Source organism: Mercenaria mercenaria, chromosome 1, assembly GCF_021730395.1.
Source record: "Mercenaria mercenaria strain notata chromosome 1, MADL_Memer_1, whole genome shotgun sequence".
Lineage (NCBI taxonomy): Eukaryota > Metazoa > Mollusca > Bivalvia > Venerida > Veneridae > Mercenaria > Mercenaria mercenaria.
In genome coordinates, this window is record NC_069361.1 from 80,868,556 (window position 1) to 80,889,760 (window position 21,205).

General features: G+C 34.5%; 1 protein-coding gene across 1 annotated transcript; it reads left to right on the forward strand.

Moving 5' to 3' along the window:
• Positions 1-7,873: 7,873 nt before the first annotated feature.
• On the forward strand, positions 7,874-16,310 carry LOC123532521 (26S proteasome regulatory subunit 6B). Its single transcript, XM_045313981.2, has 9 exons — positions 7,874-8,020; positions 9,715-9,816; positions 10,951-11,137; positions 12,365-12,511; positions 13,166-13,369; positions 13,743-13,910; positions 14,330-14,406; positions 14,714-14,938; positions 15,965-16,310. Exons 1-9 carry the CDS (start codon positions 7,988-7,990, stop codon positions 16,076-16,078), a joined length of 1,257 nt encoding a protein of 418 aa, XP_045169916.1. The 5' UTR covers positions 7,874-7,987; the 3' UTR covers positions 16,079-16,310.
• Positions 16,311-21,205: the final 4,895 nt, after the last annotated feature.

The following is a 21,205-nucleotide window of genomic DNA, read 5'->3' on the forward strand; positions in this document are numbered from 1 at the left end:
TATACAAAGAAACTATTAGCCCTGGAATCCACTGTGACGATTTCTGGTCATTTCGTCCTCCTTCTTGAACAATTCTGTCAACTCGTGCCCATTTTGGTCATTCCGTCCCCCATGCATATTTTATTTAATTTCGTCCACGATCTTTTTACTTTGAAATCATTTATTTACTCACTTTATTTTAGAAATCGTCGCCTGATTCTTATAGTGCTCTATCTCCATTTTTTGAAAAAATGAGATTTTTACATGATTTTGTTTGTCTCGCCGAGCTCTATCGTTCTGAAGCAAGAAAACGTAACATTTGACGTCATAGAGAAAGATCCTGCGTAATACTTTGCTCCATGTCCTCTGTTTGAATGTAACAGTAACGATTAAAGTACTCTATCTCCAGGACTTAAAGCACTGTAATGTTTAAAATTATTCTGACCAATCATACACATAAACTAACATCATGTGATCATCATTAGACTTTGTAAAGGAGTGCTCTATCTCCATTTAACTTAATCCAGAATTGCTCTAACTCCATTTTAACCAATAGAATGCACAGTTACATGCATGTGATCACAACAAAATATGGCGGATAGGCATAGTTGTAGCATGTTTGAAATATACTTAGAATGCCTATCTACACGACATGCATAGGCTAGCCATAAGTGAGATTGCTTATACAGGTTATTTTATCATTTTATTACTTATACAAACACATAGCATTGTCAATTAAGCTGTAGGCAAGAAAATACATGCAGGATTTGCAACAGACCTTATTGATGTGTATTTCGGATTAGAAACTATTTTCGTCATTCTGAAGCTGAATCTTAGAAATACCACTGAATATAACAACGGTATTTGCAAACATGTTTCCGAGAAGCAAATTTGTGATAGTAAGTTATTGTCTATTAAGAGCAGCAGAAATAAAACCAAAAACAGAACATATTTTACTTTACAGTAAGGCGCTAACTTATTTTCTTGTTGATCACTTTTTTAGCTATGCAAATTTTGCTGAATGCAGTATTGGTAAGACAACAAGAACTGGCAGTACAATATCCCTACTTCCAGACGCAAAAATCCTATTAAACTTGCAACCCTTGACAACAGAGAAAATTGAAAATTAAATAGTTAAAAAAACAATGACAAATATCAAACAAGGAATGCAATGCTGACATTCAACTCACTAAATGAAAGTACGTACATGAAGAAACTGTAAGGAATATAAAAAACGATTGCGTTTGTGAGAGAGAATAGATGTATGTTTCTTAGAATTTTAAGTAGTCAATTATTACAAATGGTTGGTGTGAATCAAAATCAATGCCACAAAACTATTAAAGTATCACATGATGTAACTGTACCAAATATGAAACATGTGTGCTGTGACTGCAAATGTTCAGTTGCAAAATAAATGCTATGAATTCTTGTTATGATATCAGTATTAAGTTGAAATGTATGCCACAAGATTTGAGAACAACATGCAGAAACTAAATGGAATACAATGTATATACAATAAGATTAAAGTATGAAATGTATGACCGAGACATATTATTTGCGATGTAATATCTTTGAGCCTTAATTTAATTGTCAGAATTATGTGAAAAGTTAACAAGAGGCCTAAATGGGCCTAAGTCCTTCAACTGAAGAAAACCTTAGCCGTCTGACTTTGCTTCTAACTAGGTTTGGTGAAAATCCTTTAACCTGTTCATTATTTTTATTATCATTTTGCTGTCATGCACCAAAGCACATAGCCATCGAAAGAAATCATCTAAAGTTATTTCTTTTTCAACTCTAGTGGCCCCTAAAAGGGCCAAAGTGTCCCTGTTTGAATAGATTTGATATAAGACATAACGTGGTAAAAGACCTTATAAGACAAGGTTTTATGAAGACCAATTCAGGAGTTAGAGATGAATTTAGTAAAAGGTATCTCTATTTTGCAACTCTAGCAGCCCCTAAAAGAGGCCACACTAATTGAATAAATTAGTTAAAGGACCTAATAAAAGTTTGATGAAGATCCATCAAGCGGTTGAGAAGTAGTCATTTAAAGGCATTTGTAGCTTTAGGTCTAGTGGCCCTTAGAGGGCCATGCGCTTCCCCACCCCAACCCACAATTAAAAAAAATGGAGGGGGCAATATAATGATGCTAAGGACCGAGAATGATGACAATCAATTGAGTGGTTCATTAGAAGTAGTCATTAAAGGTATTTTTGATTTTATCCCTATAATGAGCAAACAGTCTCCGTTTGAATAAAATTGAGAGACAGCCCTCTAATGATGCCACCGGCCATCTCTGATGAAGATCCATCCAGCGATTCATGACCAGAAAGTATTTCTATTTGTAGCTCTAGTTGCCCTAAGAGGGGCAAAGTGCCCTTAATCAAACAAATTTGAGAAAGGACCTTATACTGGTCTCTTGACCAAGTTGGGAATATCCATCAAATGGCCCATGAGTAGTCGTTTAAAGGTATTTCTGTTTTGAACTCTAACAGACCAAGTGCCCCTAACAGAACAATTTTGGTGAAGATTCTTATAATGATGCTACAAATCAAGTTTGAAGAAGATCCATTGAGTGGTTCGTGAGATAAAATCATTTAAGGGAATTTCTAATTTTAGCTATGGTAACCCCTCTAAGGGGCCAATCGTTCACATCTGAATCAGTTTGGGAGAGGATGTTATAATGATGCTACAGACTATGTTTGATAAAGATCTATCAAGCGGTTCATGAGAAGTTCCTTAAATGTTTTTCCTATTTTTTCTTTGCTCTAGCTGACAGTAGCTGCACATAAAGGGGCTAAAATTAACCATTTGATCAAACTTGATAGAGATCTATCCCAAAATTCTACTGACCAAGTTTTGGTATAAATGTAACCAGTATTTTCAGAGGAGAAAAAAAATTAAGTACAATATTGACGCAGGAAGACGGACGATGGACGCCGTACAATCAACCTATACTAATAGCTAAAAAGAGACATGAATATAACATTGATTGTGTTGTGTAAACGAGAACTGGTATGACTGACAAGTACAGTTACATGCAAAAATTGAACATAATATAAAAACTGTCGTTTTGTGAAAGAATACAGTTATTACTGAGAATATTTAGTTGCAAAGACAATGTCATTAGGTATTGTTATAATGCTTAGTATTATGTCAACGTTAATGCCAACTGATAACAAAACACGGAAAATCTTACTCAGCGTAATGAAAAGCTAGTTGTATTTGGCAAATAGAATAGTTACGACTAAAAAAGATTTTAGATCTTTGTTCATTGCTGACAATAATTATTGCGGTTACTGAGTAATTAAACTTCAAAATCTTCCTGTTGTTGTTTAACACAATACTACGATATGGTTTACGAATACCCATCTGCAAATAAGTAGGACCAATGTGCCTGGTTTAATAGCCAATTATGTCTATAACGTAGTTAACCCTGAACAATACGGACAGCATGGTAAAAACCCATTGGCAAATCAGTCCAAATCTTTGACTTTGAACACCTGCCCCTCACCACTGTTTGAAAAAGTCGCTTTTTCATGTGAGGAAGCCACCCCGTTGACACGAAGAAAGTCATATACCCAGGTATCCGCGCGTGCCCAAAAATAATGCAACTAGAGTCCTCCTCCTCAAAGAAAATCTTGAAAGTTGCAATATGGCCTATGATATTGTGTCAGTTTGATGATACTAAAACTAAATCCAATCCTCCTTTAATTTCAAAATGAGTACAGTGACTGTCATAACTGTTTAAGAGCTCTCGCACTATTTTCAATATACAATTGTAATAAATACCATCTTGCTCTATGTCCAATTTTGTAAATTCACAGTGCTCTATCTCCCGATAGAGCAATACACCTTTAACATTTTTTTCTATTTTTGTCAAATTTGCTCTATCTCCAAACTGAAAAATGTATAAATGCAGAAAAGTAAAAACGAAATGTATTTAAAAGCATTTACAGTCTGAAAGAACTAAGCGCAAGGAACAAGTAGATCATCATTTTCGCCCAGAAATAAAGAAACTAGACGAGAGTTAAACTTTGGAAGCGATTTTCGCCACGTTTAAAAAATGGTAGATAGAGCATCGTTCCACTCACGCGACGAAATAGTGATATTGGAATCGCTTCTATTAACTAAATACAATTAAATCTTTAAAAAATGAGTGTTATATGGGGAAAGGCGGGACAATGTAAAATAAAAAGGATGAATAACTTGTAAATTAAAACTGTAGAAAAATAGATGATGCGGTAATTAAATAATATTACCAATCAATAATAAGAATGAAAAAAAATTTATAACACAGCATAATAACGGATAAGCAACAGAAACATAAAATGAAGAGCAAGTAAAGCGGTAAACACGTTAACATTTCTGCGGCTGTTGAAATCATTTTCAAAGTTTTGTACTAAGTTACAGCAATGTTATTATTTTGAGTACTTAAAAGAAAGAAGGTTGTAAATGGCCGTTTTCAGTTTTAATAAAACCAAGCACAGGCAGTACTAATTTTAACAATATTGAGCTAAATTCGTAAGCATTTTATAAAGAGTTAAACCTGTATTAAAAGAACGATCTAGTCTTGAAAATTTAAAGGTGATCTTGATTCAAAAGAATATTCAAGCACTGGAAGAGCAAACTGTGGTGGTGGTCCGGTAACCGGAATCAATATGAATACTGAGAACAGTATTTACAAAGAGCTAGAAGACAATATTTTATATTTAAAAATGGGAGATGATCTCGTATTTTTCTCGTTTTAAATACATGGCAAGTCACAGGAACAGAAGTATTTATAATTCTTTCATCCCAGGAAAAATACGATCGCAAATTCGACAAATAATTAATAGCACTTTGTACGCCGTGATCGGAGGCTTTTATCAAATAAGTTGCTCAAAGTTAGAGGTATTAATGACAGAAATTTTTATATCACCAAAAACTTATTACAACAGGGTTACCGTTATCATAAGCTATGGAAAGATTCCACTTAATTTTACTACAGATCGTACAGACTGTTAAAGAAATATAATACTAACCTTAAAACACTTTTAAAACATGGTCTTACACACCCGGAATACTATGGAGATCTAGTTTATAAAATTCGGAAAATTAAACATAGTCCTTATTTTAATCAGATATTTGTAAAATGTGTTAAAAAGTTTATCATAAGAGGATACAATGCGAAAATCGTGAAGCACAGTGCACGTTTGGTGATTGACCCCTCTACAGTTAATCGGTACGCTTTCCTATTTGATGGTACGATAAATAATAATGTGTAAGACTCCTTGATGCTTTTCTCCTAAATCCTACAAAAACGGATGGAGGGAGTGGAATTTTGTTTTGCAGCCTTTTTAGTCGTGCCCTTAAAAGTAAGGCTATTGGTGCTCTGACTTCAGACAAGTTGTTGAGTACATTGGTGTAATTATACTTTAGATTTACCATAATTTTATGTTTTACTTAATATGATCTGGTATTTGTTCACTAATGTTAGAGCGGGGAGTAATTTTATTTACATTGTGTTGCCTAACTTGTTGAAAATAGGGTAAGTGCGAGTTCGACATGCCCTAAACGCGTTTAAACCCCCAGTTTCCTTTATATAGGTTACTGACCGTTCGAAGGGGTGCCCCTATTTTCAACTTGTTTTCTGTCCGTCTTGTATTTTGTGTTGCGTATGTTGTCTTGTTTGTTGTTAGCGTTTCTTTCCTCTTTCTCCTCACTCCCCCTATCGCCTCCTTCCATCCTTTCCCTTGCATTTGCGCTCCCTTGCTTTTGCATCTCCTCTCCTTTTACTATGATCTTTCATTCTTATCCTTTCCTGTTTTGCTTTCATCACAGTATGACATATGTACCAAGATATGTACACTATTTTGGAAATAAATATGTTTAAATTTTACTATGAGTAAGTTATCGTACCCGCCTTAATTTTGGCTGTTGGAATCCTTAGGCAGTGCCCGATTGTTGTTTTTGCCCTGCTTATGTGTGTGCGTGTGTGTGTTTGTGCGTCTGTGTGTCTTGGGCGGTGCCCTACAGTGTTGTAATATCTTACTTGGTTGTTTGTTTATCTATGTAAGTTATTTGTGTGTGTGTGTGTGTGTGTGTGTGTGTGTGTGTGTGTGCGTGCGCGTGTGTGTCTTTTGTACTTTAGTGTCTGCGCTGTTGTGGTTTACGTTGTAGGGTAACTGTGATTAAGGTACGTAGCATTCCCTTTTGAATATTCATCCTTGTTCCACTTTCCCATTCAATCCCCCCTTTCTACCCCCTATCCACACCCCCCCCCCCCCCCCCCCCCCTTCTATATTATTTTGCATGACATTAAAATGAAGTGGTTGGATTTTTGAAGCAAACCGTCTATAATATTTTTCCGTTACAGCTAACTTCTTTTTGTTGTGGGCCTACTTTGCAAACGCTTGGCTCTGTGGCTGTGTTTGTGGTGCTCTGTGCTTCCGTGAAATCTATCCTTACCTTTTATCTTTTGTTTTTCTTGGGACTGATGAATTAAAATAATAAACGTAACTTTTTCTTTAGTATTTAAGACATGGATTGTGCTCATGAATTGTTGAATTCGTTTTACTGCTTGAGTAAATAAATAACGGTAACCGGACCACTAGACCCGGAGTCTAGAAGTCCGGTAATCAATATACATGTACTATTATGCACTGTAATACCAGTGTATAAGGTAATTGCTGGTGAAAGTTATGATTAGTTGTAATAAAGTTGCCTTTATTACGTTATGAAATTTCCAGTAGTCACCGTTATTTATTTACTCAAACAGTAAAACGAATTCAATAAATTCATGAGCAAAATCCATGTCTTATATACTGAAGAAAACATTATATTTATTCATCAGTCCCGAGCAAAACAAGCAAAACAATAAAAGCTTCCGATTACGGCGTACAAATTGCTATTAATTATTTTTCGAATTTGCGACCGTACTTTTTCCCGGGATTAAAGATTATAAATACTTCTGTTTCCTGTGACTTACCCGTTTTTAAAGATAAAATATAGTCTGCTCTTTCTAAATACAAATCTCAGTATTCTTATTGATTACCAGACCTCTATAGCCACCTCTGTACGGGTTATCTAGAGGTCCGGTTACCGGACCTCTAACCACTGCCTTTATTGTAGCAGAATTTTGTTCACAAAAGTATATATTTTTGTATATTAAATGTATGTGTTTGTGTGTTATATGTGTGTACGTGACAGACCTGGAAATGATTACAGAGGAATATATACTTGACTATAGTTTTCAATTACATTAGTCTTCAAATGTTACATTACAACCACTCATTCTGAAAATCTTATATTCGATTATATTACAATTATTATGTCCTTGTAAACATTGTGTCCTTATCTTATGGTTCTAATCTACGTAAGAATATATCCATTTCATTCCCATACATACCGAAAAAGTTTAGTTTTGAAACGGTTATCTATTCAAATTGATACTTTTTACGAAATAGTCAAAGCGGTAGCTAAAACAATTCAGCTCCAGAGATGTTATATGCTGTTTTGGATCTCTGAATGAGACCATCAGAATATAATTATAGCGTCACTTAAATTATGGTAGCCAGAACTACCAAAGTGGAAACTCTACCATTCGTCAAACACGACAAAAAAGAAACGAAAATATTTCAGGCTCAGTTTGACTGAGTCTGCTCATGGAAGGTAATTTCTTTTTCTTTAGTAATTATATAGTTCTTAATGGGACTATAACTCTCTGTAAATCCAGTATTCTACAGTTTCAGTTTCAGTTTATTTCAATGGCATCTGCATGGCACAAAACAATTTCTACAAAACAGTCTTAAGACAGTTCAAACATATTTTAAAAAACTATGTAATTCTATCTGAGCGTGACTAGACATGTGTAAATATGTGAAAATGTAAAGTTATATTATGTAGGTGGAAGGTGGTAGGCTTATATTACTTTACCAAATGTCGAACACCCAGATTTAGTGGTGTTCAACCTAAACAAGGTTTTCTCACGACGTTTTTCTGTCATACAAACAGGAAATAGACCGGCGTCATGGAAGAAATTGGAATTACTTTACCTGAAAAAGTAAATACTTTTCCAGTCAGCAGGGCTATCTCTTTATTTGATTGCGATTTACTTTAATTTATTGTCTTCTTACAAACTATTGTCATCTCCTGAGTCTCACATTTGAAGTCTAAACGTTGGTTAAGACTTTTACATATTTTGTTGCTTTGTCATTTGCAAGCATTTTGTGGGTGGGGTAACAATAATATGAATTAAGGCACCGCCTAGCATGGGGATTTATCTTTTATATATCTACTTACGAAGAAATATTCAACACTCAAAAGAAAGTGAAACTTTGCTCTAAACAGTGAAGTTTACATTTAATGTCATCATACCTCTTACAGCGAATATCATACTTTGCAAAATTTACGGGAAGCTGTGGCTGTGACGTCATTCACCGCGTTCTCACACTGGCTTTAGGATTTTTTGTTTGTTTGTTTGCACTCCACGCAGAAACTTGACGGCCTTTAGACTTCCTTACTGTTTTAAAAGTGTTTTTCAGTTGCATGTACAGTTTTCATTACGAAAAAGAAGTAAAAGAATCATGTTGGCGCGGTTTACGAATTTCTGTGACTGATTCGGGGTGCTCGGATGTTCATGCAGACAACCAGTCTGCGGTGTGTACATAAACCGGAACTGGAAAAACACTAAAAAATTGCCTCAGTATATGCAGACAACAAAGACGAATAACTATATACGGACATTACCGTCTCGGGGATTTTCATCCCCTTATAAATTATTTAAAATGAAAAACATTAATTGTGTCAGGTATCACATTTGGGCGTGATTTGGCAATATTTTCACGTTATTTTGGCAAAAATCGCATAAAATTGGCACAAATGAGATCAAAAATCACATCTGTGCGGCAGTGGATCTTTTGCCGAAATAATTTGCAACTTTTCACTGCAATGCGGACTTGCCTTTACTTGCTTATCGTATAACGTTTATTGGGCACTTGAATTTCGCTTTTATCTCCATAAAGCGTCCACGTGGCAAAATTAACCCATTTTTGCGAAGTGTGAAAATGCCACTGCAGAAGAAATTGAAGCCTTTGGAAATTGGAAGGCCAAACTTTGCTTCCATTCACGTGGACAGGAAGCGATGAGAATAACAACAAGATGGAGAAACCCCTGGAAAAGTTCTTTTTATAATGAGATTTTACATTGGGGGACAACTCAACATTGACAACTTGATGAGGGTGGGGTCATTAATGAGTTTGACTTCAAGGCTGCTCTGGACAAATGGAAGTGTATGAAATCCAGAAAGATTTAAATATAACTTAACTTCCACTTGGACAGAGCAGCTTTGAAGTAAAAGCTCAAAGTTTACTGCTTACTGAAAGGAAAAATGCATGTGGACCCTGCACTCAAGCTACAACTTTCATCAGGTACAGAATTTTGAGTTATGTTAAAAGTGTCTCTGAAAGGAACTGTTTTGTTTATTTACAAAGATAAATTTCTCTTACAAATAAACAGATGTTTTCTTTTCAGTGTAATACAGGCTGCCCGCCAATGTAAATTCTCATTATAAAAAGAAATAATCCCATTCATTTTGTCAAAATCCCATTGATTTAAGTCAGATGGGATTTAATCTTATAAAGGTATAAATTTGCTAAAAGTGATCCCTGTTGTGTTCCTATTTTCTGACATGACAGGTGCTTATTCTGCATTTTTTATTATGAAGGTTTTATATATGTTCTTTAATGTTTCTTACAGGAAGATTCTGGACTGACAGAATCAAGGCCTGGCACTGCTCAGACTGTTGCACATGTAGATCCTCTAGCAATAGATATTGAAGATCTTTATGTGAAATATAAGGTATGTTACCATAGTCTGTTACCTTACTACATCAACAATTTCATTTGATGTATGGATTTGAAGACAGTCCGGAAAAAAATCTGCTAATAATACCCGAAAGAGGAGTTAAAACGGAATTCGAAGATAGATAGATAGGTTGTTAAAATTCTTTGTTTGGATTGGGTGAACATCAGACAACTGCCTTTCACTGAGGTTCAAGTTAATTCCCATGGTCAGAGAGTTCTTTGGCCACTGTTACATTATGCATGGGCAGTAAGTAGTAATTTGAAATCTAGAAAGCAGTCTGTTCATTAAAGTGCAACTGACATTGTTATTGTTTCATCATTTGTGGCATTTTACTGATACTAATAGACTTCCATTGCTGTCTTAACTAATGGCCATCATTGTGCAGTACTCTTCGCTTCTGATACACATGAACTTGACCCTATCAAAAAGCAGTTGTATTGTGTGGATCGAACATCAATAAACTAAACTGATTTTCTGGACAGTGTCTTTAATATAGTGCTGCTGTTGTGATGGTTCTGGCACATTTACTTACTTCTCTGTTCCAAAACAGTAAATGTTGATTAATTACTTGTATGTTTTCTTCATTTTTATGCTTCTTCAATTTCTTTTACTTGGTTCTCTCTTCAGGCCTTGTACTTTTGACAGTGAAATTGTGTTCCAGATCTTCTTTATGAGTAGAAGTGTCACAATTTTGAGACAACTTCTCATTAATATTGGACATATATATACATGTATGCATTAAGCTTGTACCGCCCACAGTGAAGCTGATTTAATGAAGCGAAAGGCTGCCTGTCTGTCTGTGTCCAGAGTGCTATCTCTTGTACCAGCATTATCAAAATGTTCACTAGTCAATGTTCCCATTGATTCACATACATAGAAAGTGAAACATGCCCAAAGCACAGAAAAAATAAACAGATTTTAAAACAAAATATATTTTGTACTAAGAGTAAGTTCTACATGGACTGCTTTAATTTTTTGGTACATTGTCAAAATGTACTATATGATATGTTTTATCACCACTGTTGTTTGTTCAAGCGATTTGTTGTGTTAGGATTTTAATGGTAGTCTTGTAGTTAACTTTTAAGAAATAAATATATAATATAAAACACTATATTTATGCCACTGTAGAAACTCCAGAGGCAGCTAGAATTTTTAGAAGTTCAAGAAGAATACATCAAAGATGAGCAGAAAAACTTGAAGAAGGAATACCTGCATGCACAGGAGGAAGTCAAAAGAATTCAGAGTGTCCCACTTGTGATTGGGCAGTTTTTAGAAGCTGTTGATCAAAACACTGGCATAGTTGGATCAACAACTGGTAAGCTGATTTTAAAAGTACAGATCTTGTTCATAAAAAATTAAATGACAAAACAATGTACTTCTGTAGTACATTTTGTGAAAACTCAGGTGTAACATTATCTTTAAACCCTTTGTTTCAAATTGTTGAATCTTGCCTTACTTTTGACCATGAACATTGAGGGGTTTTTTTAAGCAGTTGGTCCCAGTCGTAATGGCAAATAATAATAATTTTACAGATTTTAAACGAAAAATTCCCAAAGATTAAAAAATATTTTTTGCCAGAGTTCCCTCAGCTCTCTCTTTTTCCCTAATGATAGCTGGGTTTTTTGTTAGTGTGTTTTGCAATAGTTTTTTCTATTTTGTAAACTTTCTTGTAAATTAAGTTAATAAAACATTTACTGTTATTTTTAAAATGCTATTCCCGATCTCAAAATATCGTCAGAAAAAAAATCTTTATATACATGTAGATTCTGTACTATGTTAGGTTTTCAGTTTTTCCTAAGATAGTATACTGAGACATTTTCCAAAGTCTAAAGATGCTTTTTGCATTCCTTGAATGATGAAAAAAAGGCCTGATAATCCAGTCAAGAATGTAGATCTGTGGAATTTTAAAAAAATTGAAACTCAAGGCAGTAAGCATAGTAAAACAATTTTAAGTATTTACTGAACCAATTTCTTCTTAAATTCAAACAAAAATTGCAAATATTTCACTTTATAATACTTTCCATTTAGGATATTTTAAGACACACATTTTTCGAAGTTAAGCCTTAGCCCCCTTCCCAAATCTGTGGGAAAACACTGATGATACTAGTAAAATCCTTATGTATAAGTAAGATTTGATTGGAACATTATGCAAGTAAATAAAACATCAAATATTTGTGACATGGCTATACCATGTATGGATGATCATACTTGGCCTTTAGTGACTGTATGTACATTATTTCATTTATACCCATAATTCCACTTTTGAGTTCAAAGGTGTTTAATCTTTAGCCTGCTGGTGAAAGTAATTCTGTCTCTGCATCCAGTGCAGCCTGCATGGTCATGTAAATTATCAGTGACACCCCTTTGAATAGTAAATGGAATTGCTCAAATTGAATGATGGACCAATCCATTATAGAAATTTAGCAGGGTAAAGGTTATATTATAATGATTTCATCTTAGATTTTGACAGGCAATAGTTTATCTGTTACACATGACATTTAAGATGCAAATAAATACTGAATTCATTTACTTATTTCAACAGGTTCAAACTACTATGTGCGAATTTTGTCAACTATAGACAGGGAATTGTTGAAACCATCTGCTAGTGTTGCTCTCCACAAGCACAGCAATGCCTTGGTTGATGTCTTGCCTCCTGAAGCTGACAGTAGCATTACAATGCTTGGAGCAGGTGAATTAACACTTTTCTCAGATGTTTGAATGCCTTTTGAATGGTTACATTGTCTGTTAAAAATAAAAAGAATTAAGATGCTAGCTTTACTGGTTTATTGTGTTAAAGTGGTAAAACTGTGGCTGATATGGTTTGGAGATATTAGCAAACAATAAATTAGTTTGCTGTAGATATTCCAACCTGATTAAGTCCTGTTGATGTAGGACTGTGAAAGACTTTCACTCAGTCCCAGTCCCATCACACCTGCAGAGTATTGAGCAGGACCTGTGCCCTGCATGATCATTGATTAAATTGATTTAAAAATAGTTGTGGCAGCAGTCATTTGTCATCTTTGAGAGTTTATTCTTATATATGCTTGAAAATTGAATATGAACTGGTTAGTTTAAACTCCTGGAAATTGGTAATGTGTTGCTGTTTTGAACTGATATTAATTTAATATGGTTAAAAAGTTCCAAATGTATGTACATTTGTTTTCTTTACAACTATGGACATGGTAATAGGTTAATGATTATAAACAATGTATTTCTGGTTACATAAATTTTGGTGAATTAACCATAAGTTAAAACAAAAGGGAAATCAAGAGTATGCTAGCATACAGCTCAGCTGTTTTCAACCAGTAGATTGATATTCTCTAACATACTAGTTTGATTGTAGATGAGAAGCCTGATGTAATGTATGCAGATATTGGTGGTATGGACATACAGAAACAGGAGGTACGAGAAGCTGTAGAACTTCCTCTTACTCACTTTGATCTCTACAAACAAATCGGCATTGATCCACCTAGAGGTGTGCTCATGTTTGGTCCACCTGGTTGTGGTAAAACTATGTTGGCAAAGGCTGTAGCACATCACACTACAGGTAACCTATTTTATTACATAAGGTCCTTTATATGAATTTATACACAAATGCTTGAAAGTGGTTGTTGTGTTAAAAATAGAGAAGAAAACCTGGTCATTTAAGATGTAAAAAGCATTGTCAATTTAAAAAAAATGGTTTCCTGTATGTGTAACAGTAAGTTTTCTTTTGATACAAGACAGAATTTGTTTCATAAAGTATTACTGTAGATGTTTATTTTAACCAAGTTAACCAATGATTTTAGTGACATGCTACTGATAATATGTTTATATTCAACAATATTTGATTTGAAAATTTCTGCATACTTTCTGAGAAAAAAAAGTCCTATAATTAAATGTTTGCTTTCCTTGTATTAATACATTATTTTTATTTTCAGCTGCATTTATAAGAGTTGTTGGTTCAGAGTTTGTACAAAAATACCTAGGAGAAGGTCCACGTATGGTTAGAGATGTGTTCAGGCTTGCCAAAGAAAATGCACCAGCTATTATATTTATTGATGAAATTGATGCTATAGCAACCAAAAGATTTGACGCACAAACTGGAGGTATAAATTTACAAACTATTAAAATAAGTTGTGAATAAAAAATGTAAAGTGTGTGGAGTCGAAGTACATTTCCTACAAAATATGTCCAGATAGTTTTCGTGTAAAATGACAAGAAAAGGGAAGTATTGCACAATTATTGTACTTCCTTCAGAGGCAAGGCTATGTTGTGTTAAAAAATGCTATTATTTCTGACTAATAACACTTCAGGGTATAATTTTTCACTTAAGTGTTACATTGGTAGTCTTCTGTAAAGAAACCAAGTTTTTAAAGCTGAGTTAAAGTATAGAAAAAGTGTCTAAAATCTGCTCTTTTAAAGCATGAAAGATAAGTAAATGTAAACACTTCAAAGCACATAGAGATTGTATTTTAAAATATAACTTAAATCATTTAAATGTGTACATTTTATTTAATTCTAACAGCTGACAGAGAAGTTCAGAGAATTTTACTGGAGCTGCTTAATCAGATGGATGGTTTTGATCAGACAGTTAATGTTAAGGCAAGTTTATATTAATATGAAAGTCAGTTTATAGCCAGAAATTTATTTCGAATGGAAGTGTCCAGTAATAGCAAATGTTCAATTCAAACCATTATCTATTTTGCTTAGTCATAATACAGTGTTTGAAGTCAGTTTGAGTTTAAAACTCACCTTCTTTTAAGCGTGATTGTACTAATTTTCGCCATGATGCTTTTCTGGTTTTGCTCTTCCATATTGTCTTTTATAACTACAATATTCGTATCACATACTATACACTGTTTCATTTTTCAGAACGACTTTGTTGATCAGCTTCTTTTCAAAATTTCAGGTTATCATGGCTACAAACAGACATGACACATTAGATCCTGCCTTGTTACGTCCAGGCCGTTTGGATCGTAAGATAGAATTTCCCATTCCAGACCGTCGTCAAAAGCGTCTCATCTTCTCAACTATCACAGGCAAAATGAACCTCAGTGAAGAAGTAGATCTTGAAGATTATGTGGCTAGACCTGACAAGATCAGTGGTGCTGATATCAATGCCATTTGCCAGGAGGTAATATTTGTTCTTTAAGAAGTAATATATTTCAGACTTTGATTTGGTTGTTGAATAAAATAATTGTTTGAAGTTTGGAAAGGAGTTATACCATGAGGATGAAATCCAAGTGATATAATAATAGCAATCCTACAAATGACAATGAATTTGTTCAGGAGAAAATCATTGTTTTAGATAGATTGTTTTATTTCTAACATAATGTCAAGGATTACTTGGTAACATCCATCAAATATTTGCCTATTTTGTGTCACAACCATTTTCAGTGTGCTATATTTGACGCTGTGTTATATTAACTGTACAAACAGTGATTTTGTTGCATAATAACATCACAGTTTCAGACTTCTTTGATTATTAAGGAAACAAAGCGGGTACTGTTAGAATGTTCCTTATAACTTTTTAGATAGTTGTATGGTATGAAATGACATGCGTCATTATGAATACGGTCAATTAGCTGTTGAAAATTTACTTAGTTTAAACATATTTAACATGTTTAAACGATATTATACATGTTCTATATAACAGCGTAAGATATCATAATCATGGTTTAGAAGTAAGTCAAATGACTTTCATAAATGTCCCTCCAGCAGAACTTACTTCTGTGTTAGTCGAACATTTGTAAGTAAGATTTCCTGCATGTAGACATTTTGTGACAAGAATTCTTGTTTTCATATTATTGTATTTTAATGTAAAGTAATTGTCAGATCTGATAAACCTCTTTGCAGTAGTATTGAATTCCAGATGGCCAAGAGTATGATCAACATATGTTAACATCATGTCATGGGAGACATACTTCTTTGAAAATTTTCTTATAAATGAAAATGATTTTTGGTGTCTTTTTGGATTTAATTAAGTACATCTGACGCATATTCACTTAATGCAAAATGATGCAGAAAAGCTTGCTTTTGCAGGATGTGTCTCTCCACATCTTTGAAGTATGCTTTTAGTTGAACTTCAAACACTAGAAATGGCATGTATTGTATATGTTTCTGTATTAAGGTATTATAGATACTTTCGTTCATATTTCAGGCGGGCATGCAGGCTGTGAGAGAGAACAGATATGTTGTTCTAGCCAAGGACTTTGAGAAGGGATACAAAAATAACATCAAGAAGGACGAAACAGAGCATGAATTCTATAAATAAAATAACCTTGAACTCTGTCATAGATTGGACCAAGTTTCTGAAAATATTTTGAGTTAACTGTGCTATAATATTGTGATTACCTGTTAAGATGTTTGAAACATGGTAAATGTCCAGATATACCTAACATTGAGAGAATTGCCATGTCAGAGTCTAAATCTGGTGTAAGCCCTAATTTTATGGCGCTTTACTTGTTCATGCAAAATAAAAGACATAAATAAAGTTCAGTACATTAGTAAGTGTTGTTCTTACCCATCTTTTCAACAACAGAAAATTGATCTCGTGTCGGCAGTTATGCTTGTATTTGTATCTACCTAAAAATGTGTGTGTATAACAGGGTTATATGTTATAATTCAGCGTGATGTATCACCTTAACCGTGTATCTAGTGACACAGACTTGTATGTTAGGTGTGGTTTCAAGTGACTTATTCATCAGCTGTCGTGCTTAATTATTTGCCAAATATTATAGAAGCCATCTGAGGGTTATACTCGGCACATTGGGGGGATGGGGTTGCAGTTTCAAATTTGCTTGGCCAAATGGTTGGCTTCTTTTTGACCTGAGTGCTCGGGGTGAGCTATTGTGATCGCTCACCGTTGTCCTGCGTCCAGCCACACGTTCCTTTAAACAATATCTCCTCACAAACCACCAGGCCAATTTTGATGAAACTTCACAGGGATGTTCCTTGGATGGTCCTCTTTAAAAATTATTCAAAGAATTGAATTCCATACAGAACTCTGGTTGCCATGGCAACCGAAGGAAAAACTTAAAAAATCTTCTTGTCCAAAACCACAGGTCCTAGGCTTTGATATTTGGTATGTAGCATCATCTAGTGGTCCTCTACCAAGATTGTTCAAATTATCCCCCTAGGATCAAATATGGCCCCGCCCTGGGGGTCACATGGTTTATAAAGACTTGTATAGAGAAAACTTTGAAAATCTTCTTGTCCAAAATAATAGGGCCTAGGGCTTTGTTATTTGGTATGTAGCATCATCTAGAGGTCCTCTACCAAGGATGTTCAAATTATTCCCCTAGGGTCAAATATGGCCCCGCCCTTGCGGGTCACATGGTTTACATAGACTTATATAGGGAAAACTATGAAAATCTTCTTGTCCAAAACAATAGGGCCTAGGGCTTTGATATTTGGTTGTAGCATCATCTAGTGGCTCTCTACCAAGTTCGTTCAAATTATCTCCCTAGGGTTAATATGGCTCCGCCCTGGGGGTCACATGGTTTATTTAAACATATATAGGGAAAACTTTGAAAATCTTTTTGTACAAAACCACATAGCCTAGGGCTATTATACTTTGTTTGTAGCATCATATAGTAGTCCTTTACCAAGATTGTTCAAAATATCCCCCTGGGGTTAAAACTGGCTCCGCCTGGGTCAAATGGTTAAATAGACTTGTATAGGGAAAAACCTTAAAAAATTCTTGTCTTAACTATAAGGCTCAGAGCTTAGTATTTAGTATTTGGCATGCTCTAGTGGTTCTCAAACAAGATTGTTCAAATCATGACCCTGGGGTCAATATATGCCACACCCAGGGGGTCCCTTGTTTTACATTGACTTATAAAGGAAAAATATTTAAAAATCTTCTTTTCCAGAACCATTAGGTCTAGACCTTAGGTACTTGGTATTTAGTATTGTCTAGAGGTCAGCTATCAAATTTGTTCATATCATGACCCAGGGGACTACTGACCTACTTTTTCGTTTTTGAACTTACAGCATAGAGATTTGAACCACATGTATAATTTTTGATACAGATTTCAATACTCATCTTGAATAGTCTTAATCTTGACCTACTGACCTACTTTGTTGTTTTTGATGCTACAGCATTGAAATTAGGACTGTGTATAATTTTTGATACAAATTTCAATACTCCTCTTCAATATTATAAACCCTGACCTACTGACCTACTTTATTGTTTTTGAAGCTGCAGCAAAGATATTTGGTCCACTTGTATAATTTAACAGATTTCAGTTGTTATCTTGAATAATCTTTACCATGACCTACTCACCTAGTTTTTTTTTTTTTTTTTTTTTTGAAGCTTTAGCAAAGAATTTTTTCTAGCAAGCAGGTAAACTCAGGTAAGCAATAAGGGCCATCATGGTCTCTTGTTTATCCTTGTTTGTTTGGGGAGAGTGATTTGAAGTAAGCAACCTGGACTACTCTGGAATAGAGATTATGGTTCTGCGCCAACACTTGTAAGACTCCTTTTCCAAAAGAAGGATTTTCCTTGAATTCTCTTTAAATTAATGATAGGACAATGAACTTGATATTTAACTTCATTTTGAAGAATTCCAAAGGTGGTAATAGGAACTTAAATTATGTTTTAGATTAATTTAAATTTATTGTTAAAACGATTTAGGTAAGATTCATTCAATCGTAACTTTTGGGGGTAAGATTTGGAAAAAATGAAATTTTGTCTCTTTGTCTCTAGGTCTACATGAAAATCAGAAAATCTTAGTTAACATAAAAACATCAAACACGTATTTTATCAGATTCTGAAAAATATTTTTTCAAAATTTTCACAGACAGAAGATTTCAAACGAAAACATTTTATCCAAAAAATTAAAATTATTCAAGATATCAGCCACCATCCCTTGAGACCTGTAGAAAGATGTGTAACTGATATTTGGATTTTTCAACATTAAGAAAATATAAATAAAAAAGAAAATTGTGAAAATGCTGTACAGGAGTCGATGAATTTAACAGTATTTCATGAATAGACCCAGTTGGTGTAGTTATACCCCCACAAACGAAGTTTGGGGGAGTATATAGGAGAGAGCTTGTCCGTTGTCGGACCGTTGGATTTCATGGTTTCCAGACAACAACTCATGAAAGGCTTTACAGATTTAAATAGAGTTTGGTACACAGGTGTAAGATCATAAAATACAGGTTAAGTTCGACTTTGCCTACAAACCACCATTGCATTCTATGCTTCCAAAGGATCTTTTTACAGATTTTACTATTTATGTACTTCTAAGAGATTGCTTTTCAGTAAAGAACTTTGATATAAGCAAATGTAATTGAATACAATTAATTGCATTTCTAAAACTGATGTAATTTAATTGAACATTTCACAATGTAACTGTAACTTAATTATTTACATTCTAAAGTTATTGACCCTAGGTCTGAATAGAGATATCTTCGCAGTTATCATTTTGATTGAGTGTGTGATCTCAATGAAGATTAAGTTACACCAATTAAGTACATGTACAAATAAATATTTCATAGGGGGTATTGTAAATGTTCTTTCTATATAGAGCCTGAAATTAAAGTTTTAGAGGAATTGCGCGAGGAAACCTGTCGCGTTTTTGGCAAAAATGACGTGTTAGCTGTTGTGAACAGTATCTTTCCTAATAAAATTGTTGTTGAAGATTTTGAAGAACAACACGGGTTATCTGCTTTCCCTGGCACCGACGTTCCTGATGCTTTTGGACAGTTGTCGTTCCACTACATCTTTTTACCTACTCAAACCTCGCAGAATTATTGTTCTTGAAAAGGGATGGAATATTTGGTTTATGATCAGGAGTCCTAAAGTTAATTTTCACTGGGATTATAAATTCTAATAGTGTTGGTTAAAGCCTAATGGCACTGTTCTCAATTTTACTGTATTCTTAGCTAATGCACCTATTATCATTATGTTACTCGATCTATGTGTCCATGTCCCCATCTACCCCCTCTTTCCCATCACACCAGATCCACCCCATTTAAAGTAATTGTTTTTGTTATTACTCTTTGTATGATTTCATATTTTGCTTAGCATTACACATGCACGCCCCGTTTGCCCTCCTTCACTCCTCCCTCTGAAAAAAAAACAAACTTTTCACAAAAATGTGCTCCGTCGTTCTTCCAGTGTACCACACCCTATCCCAACTTCACCCAAAAGTAAAAAAGTATAATTTCTCTGTAGCATCCACTGTTTTCTGTTTTATTTAGCTTCTTCAAACTGGCCTGCGCTTCTCTTACTTGACAAACAGATGCTACTTTGCTTTGTACGTGTCGATACCAGTGTAAAGGGCACTTGATGCTTTTACTTGAAAGCGCTTGCGTCGAATATAATTGTGTGTCTTAATGTGTCGGTTGATCTTGTAACATTAACGTGCACAAAGCAATGTCCCCGTGTCAGACCTACCTTTGGATTTAACTTTGACAAGCTCGGGCAAAACTTTTAATTAGCATGAACGTTTGCCCTATTAAGACGGTATGTCACCCGCAAGAATCTGGTGGTCAAAGTCACACTTTGGTCAAGTGTTCAAACTTTTTTTTACATCGCGTAGCAATATTTTACAATTGGCAGGAATTTTGTTTCATTGAGACGGCATGCCGCACGCCAGCCCTTGGCACCTATTTAAGGTATTCGATCTACAAATAAGCAAGTTATATATAACAGTGCAATAAATATGTCAAATATTGTTGCCTGCTAAGCTCATATTATTTTGGTTTCACTTGAAAGTGTATTGTCTACTGAAAAAGAAAATATGAATTACATGACAAAAATATGTTACAGAATTTTCGTTTTTTTTACTTTAGTTGTCAGTGATATTTCAACAGAAATCCAGTTATTACAGTGTAAGATTGACCGTTTCGCAGTCAAAAATATGACTGTAGTGATTCGTGCATATTATTTATGGTAATCTAGCTTAATTACTAATTCTTGTTTAGCAGACACACCTCTTACAAATTATACCAAAAAAAGAAAAAAAAACATGGGGTCACAGGCATCAAAATGTTATCTATTTGTGGATCGAGTACCTTAAATTGTTACATCAAGGCTTTAACTTAGTGCAAGACTATGAATAGAAAGGAAGGTGTGTGTTCGGCGATGAGGTTTTTGACAGAAGACTGTGCCATTCGTCATCCGCCTGTGAGTTACTAGTGTTCGTCTTGCGCTCAATTCAGCAAAATATCCTACTTTGAAGATACTCACAGCCTGAAATTTTCCAGCATACAGTTTTTCTAGAGAAGACGATTGCTCAAGTGATTGTTTTATTTGTTTAACGTAATAGTTTTCGACTGTAACGGTTATGCAAAGACGGCCAGTTACTTTAAAAGTGTTCATGGTTCCTGCAACAATTCTGACTTGTCCTCCGCATGTATTTGAAAACTTCTCCACGTAAGTGACATG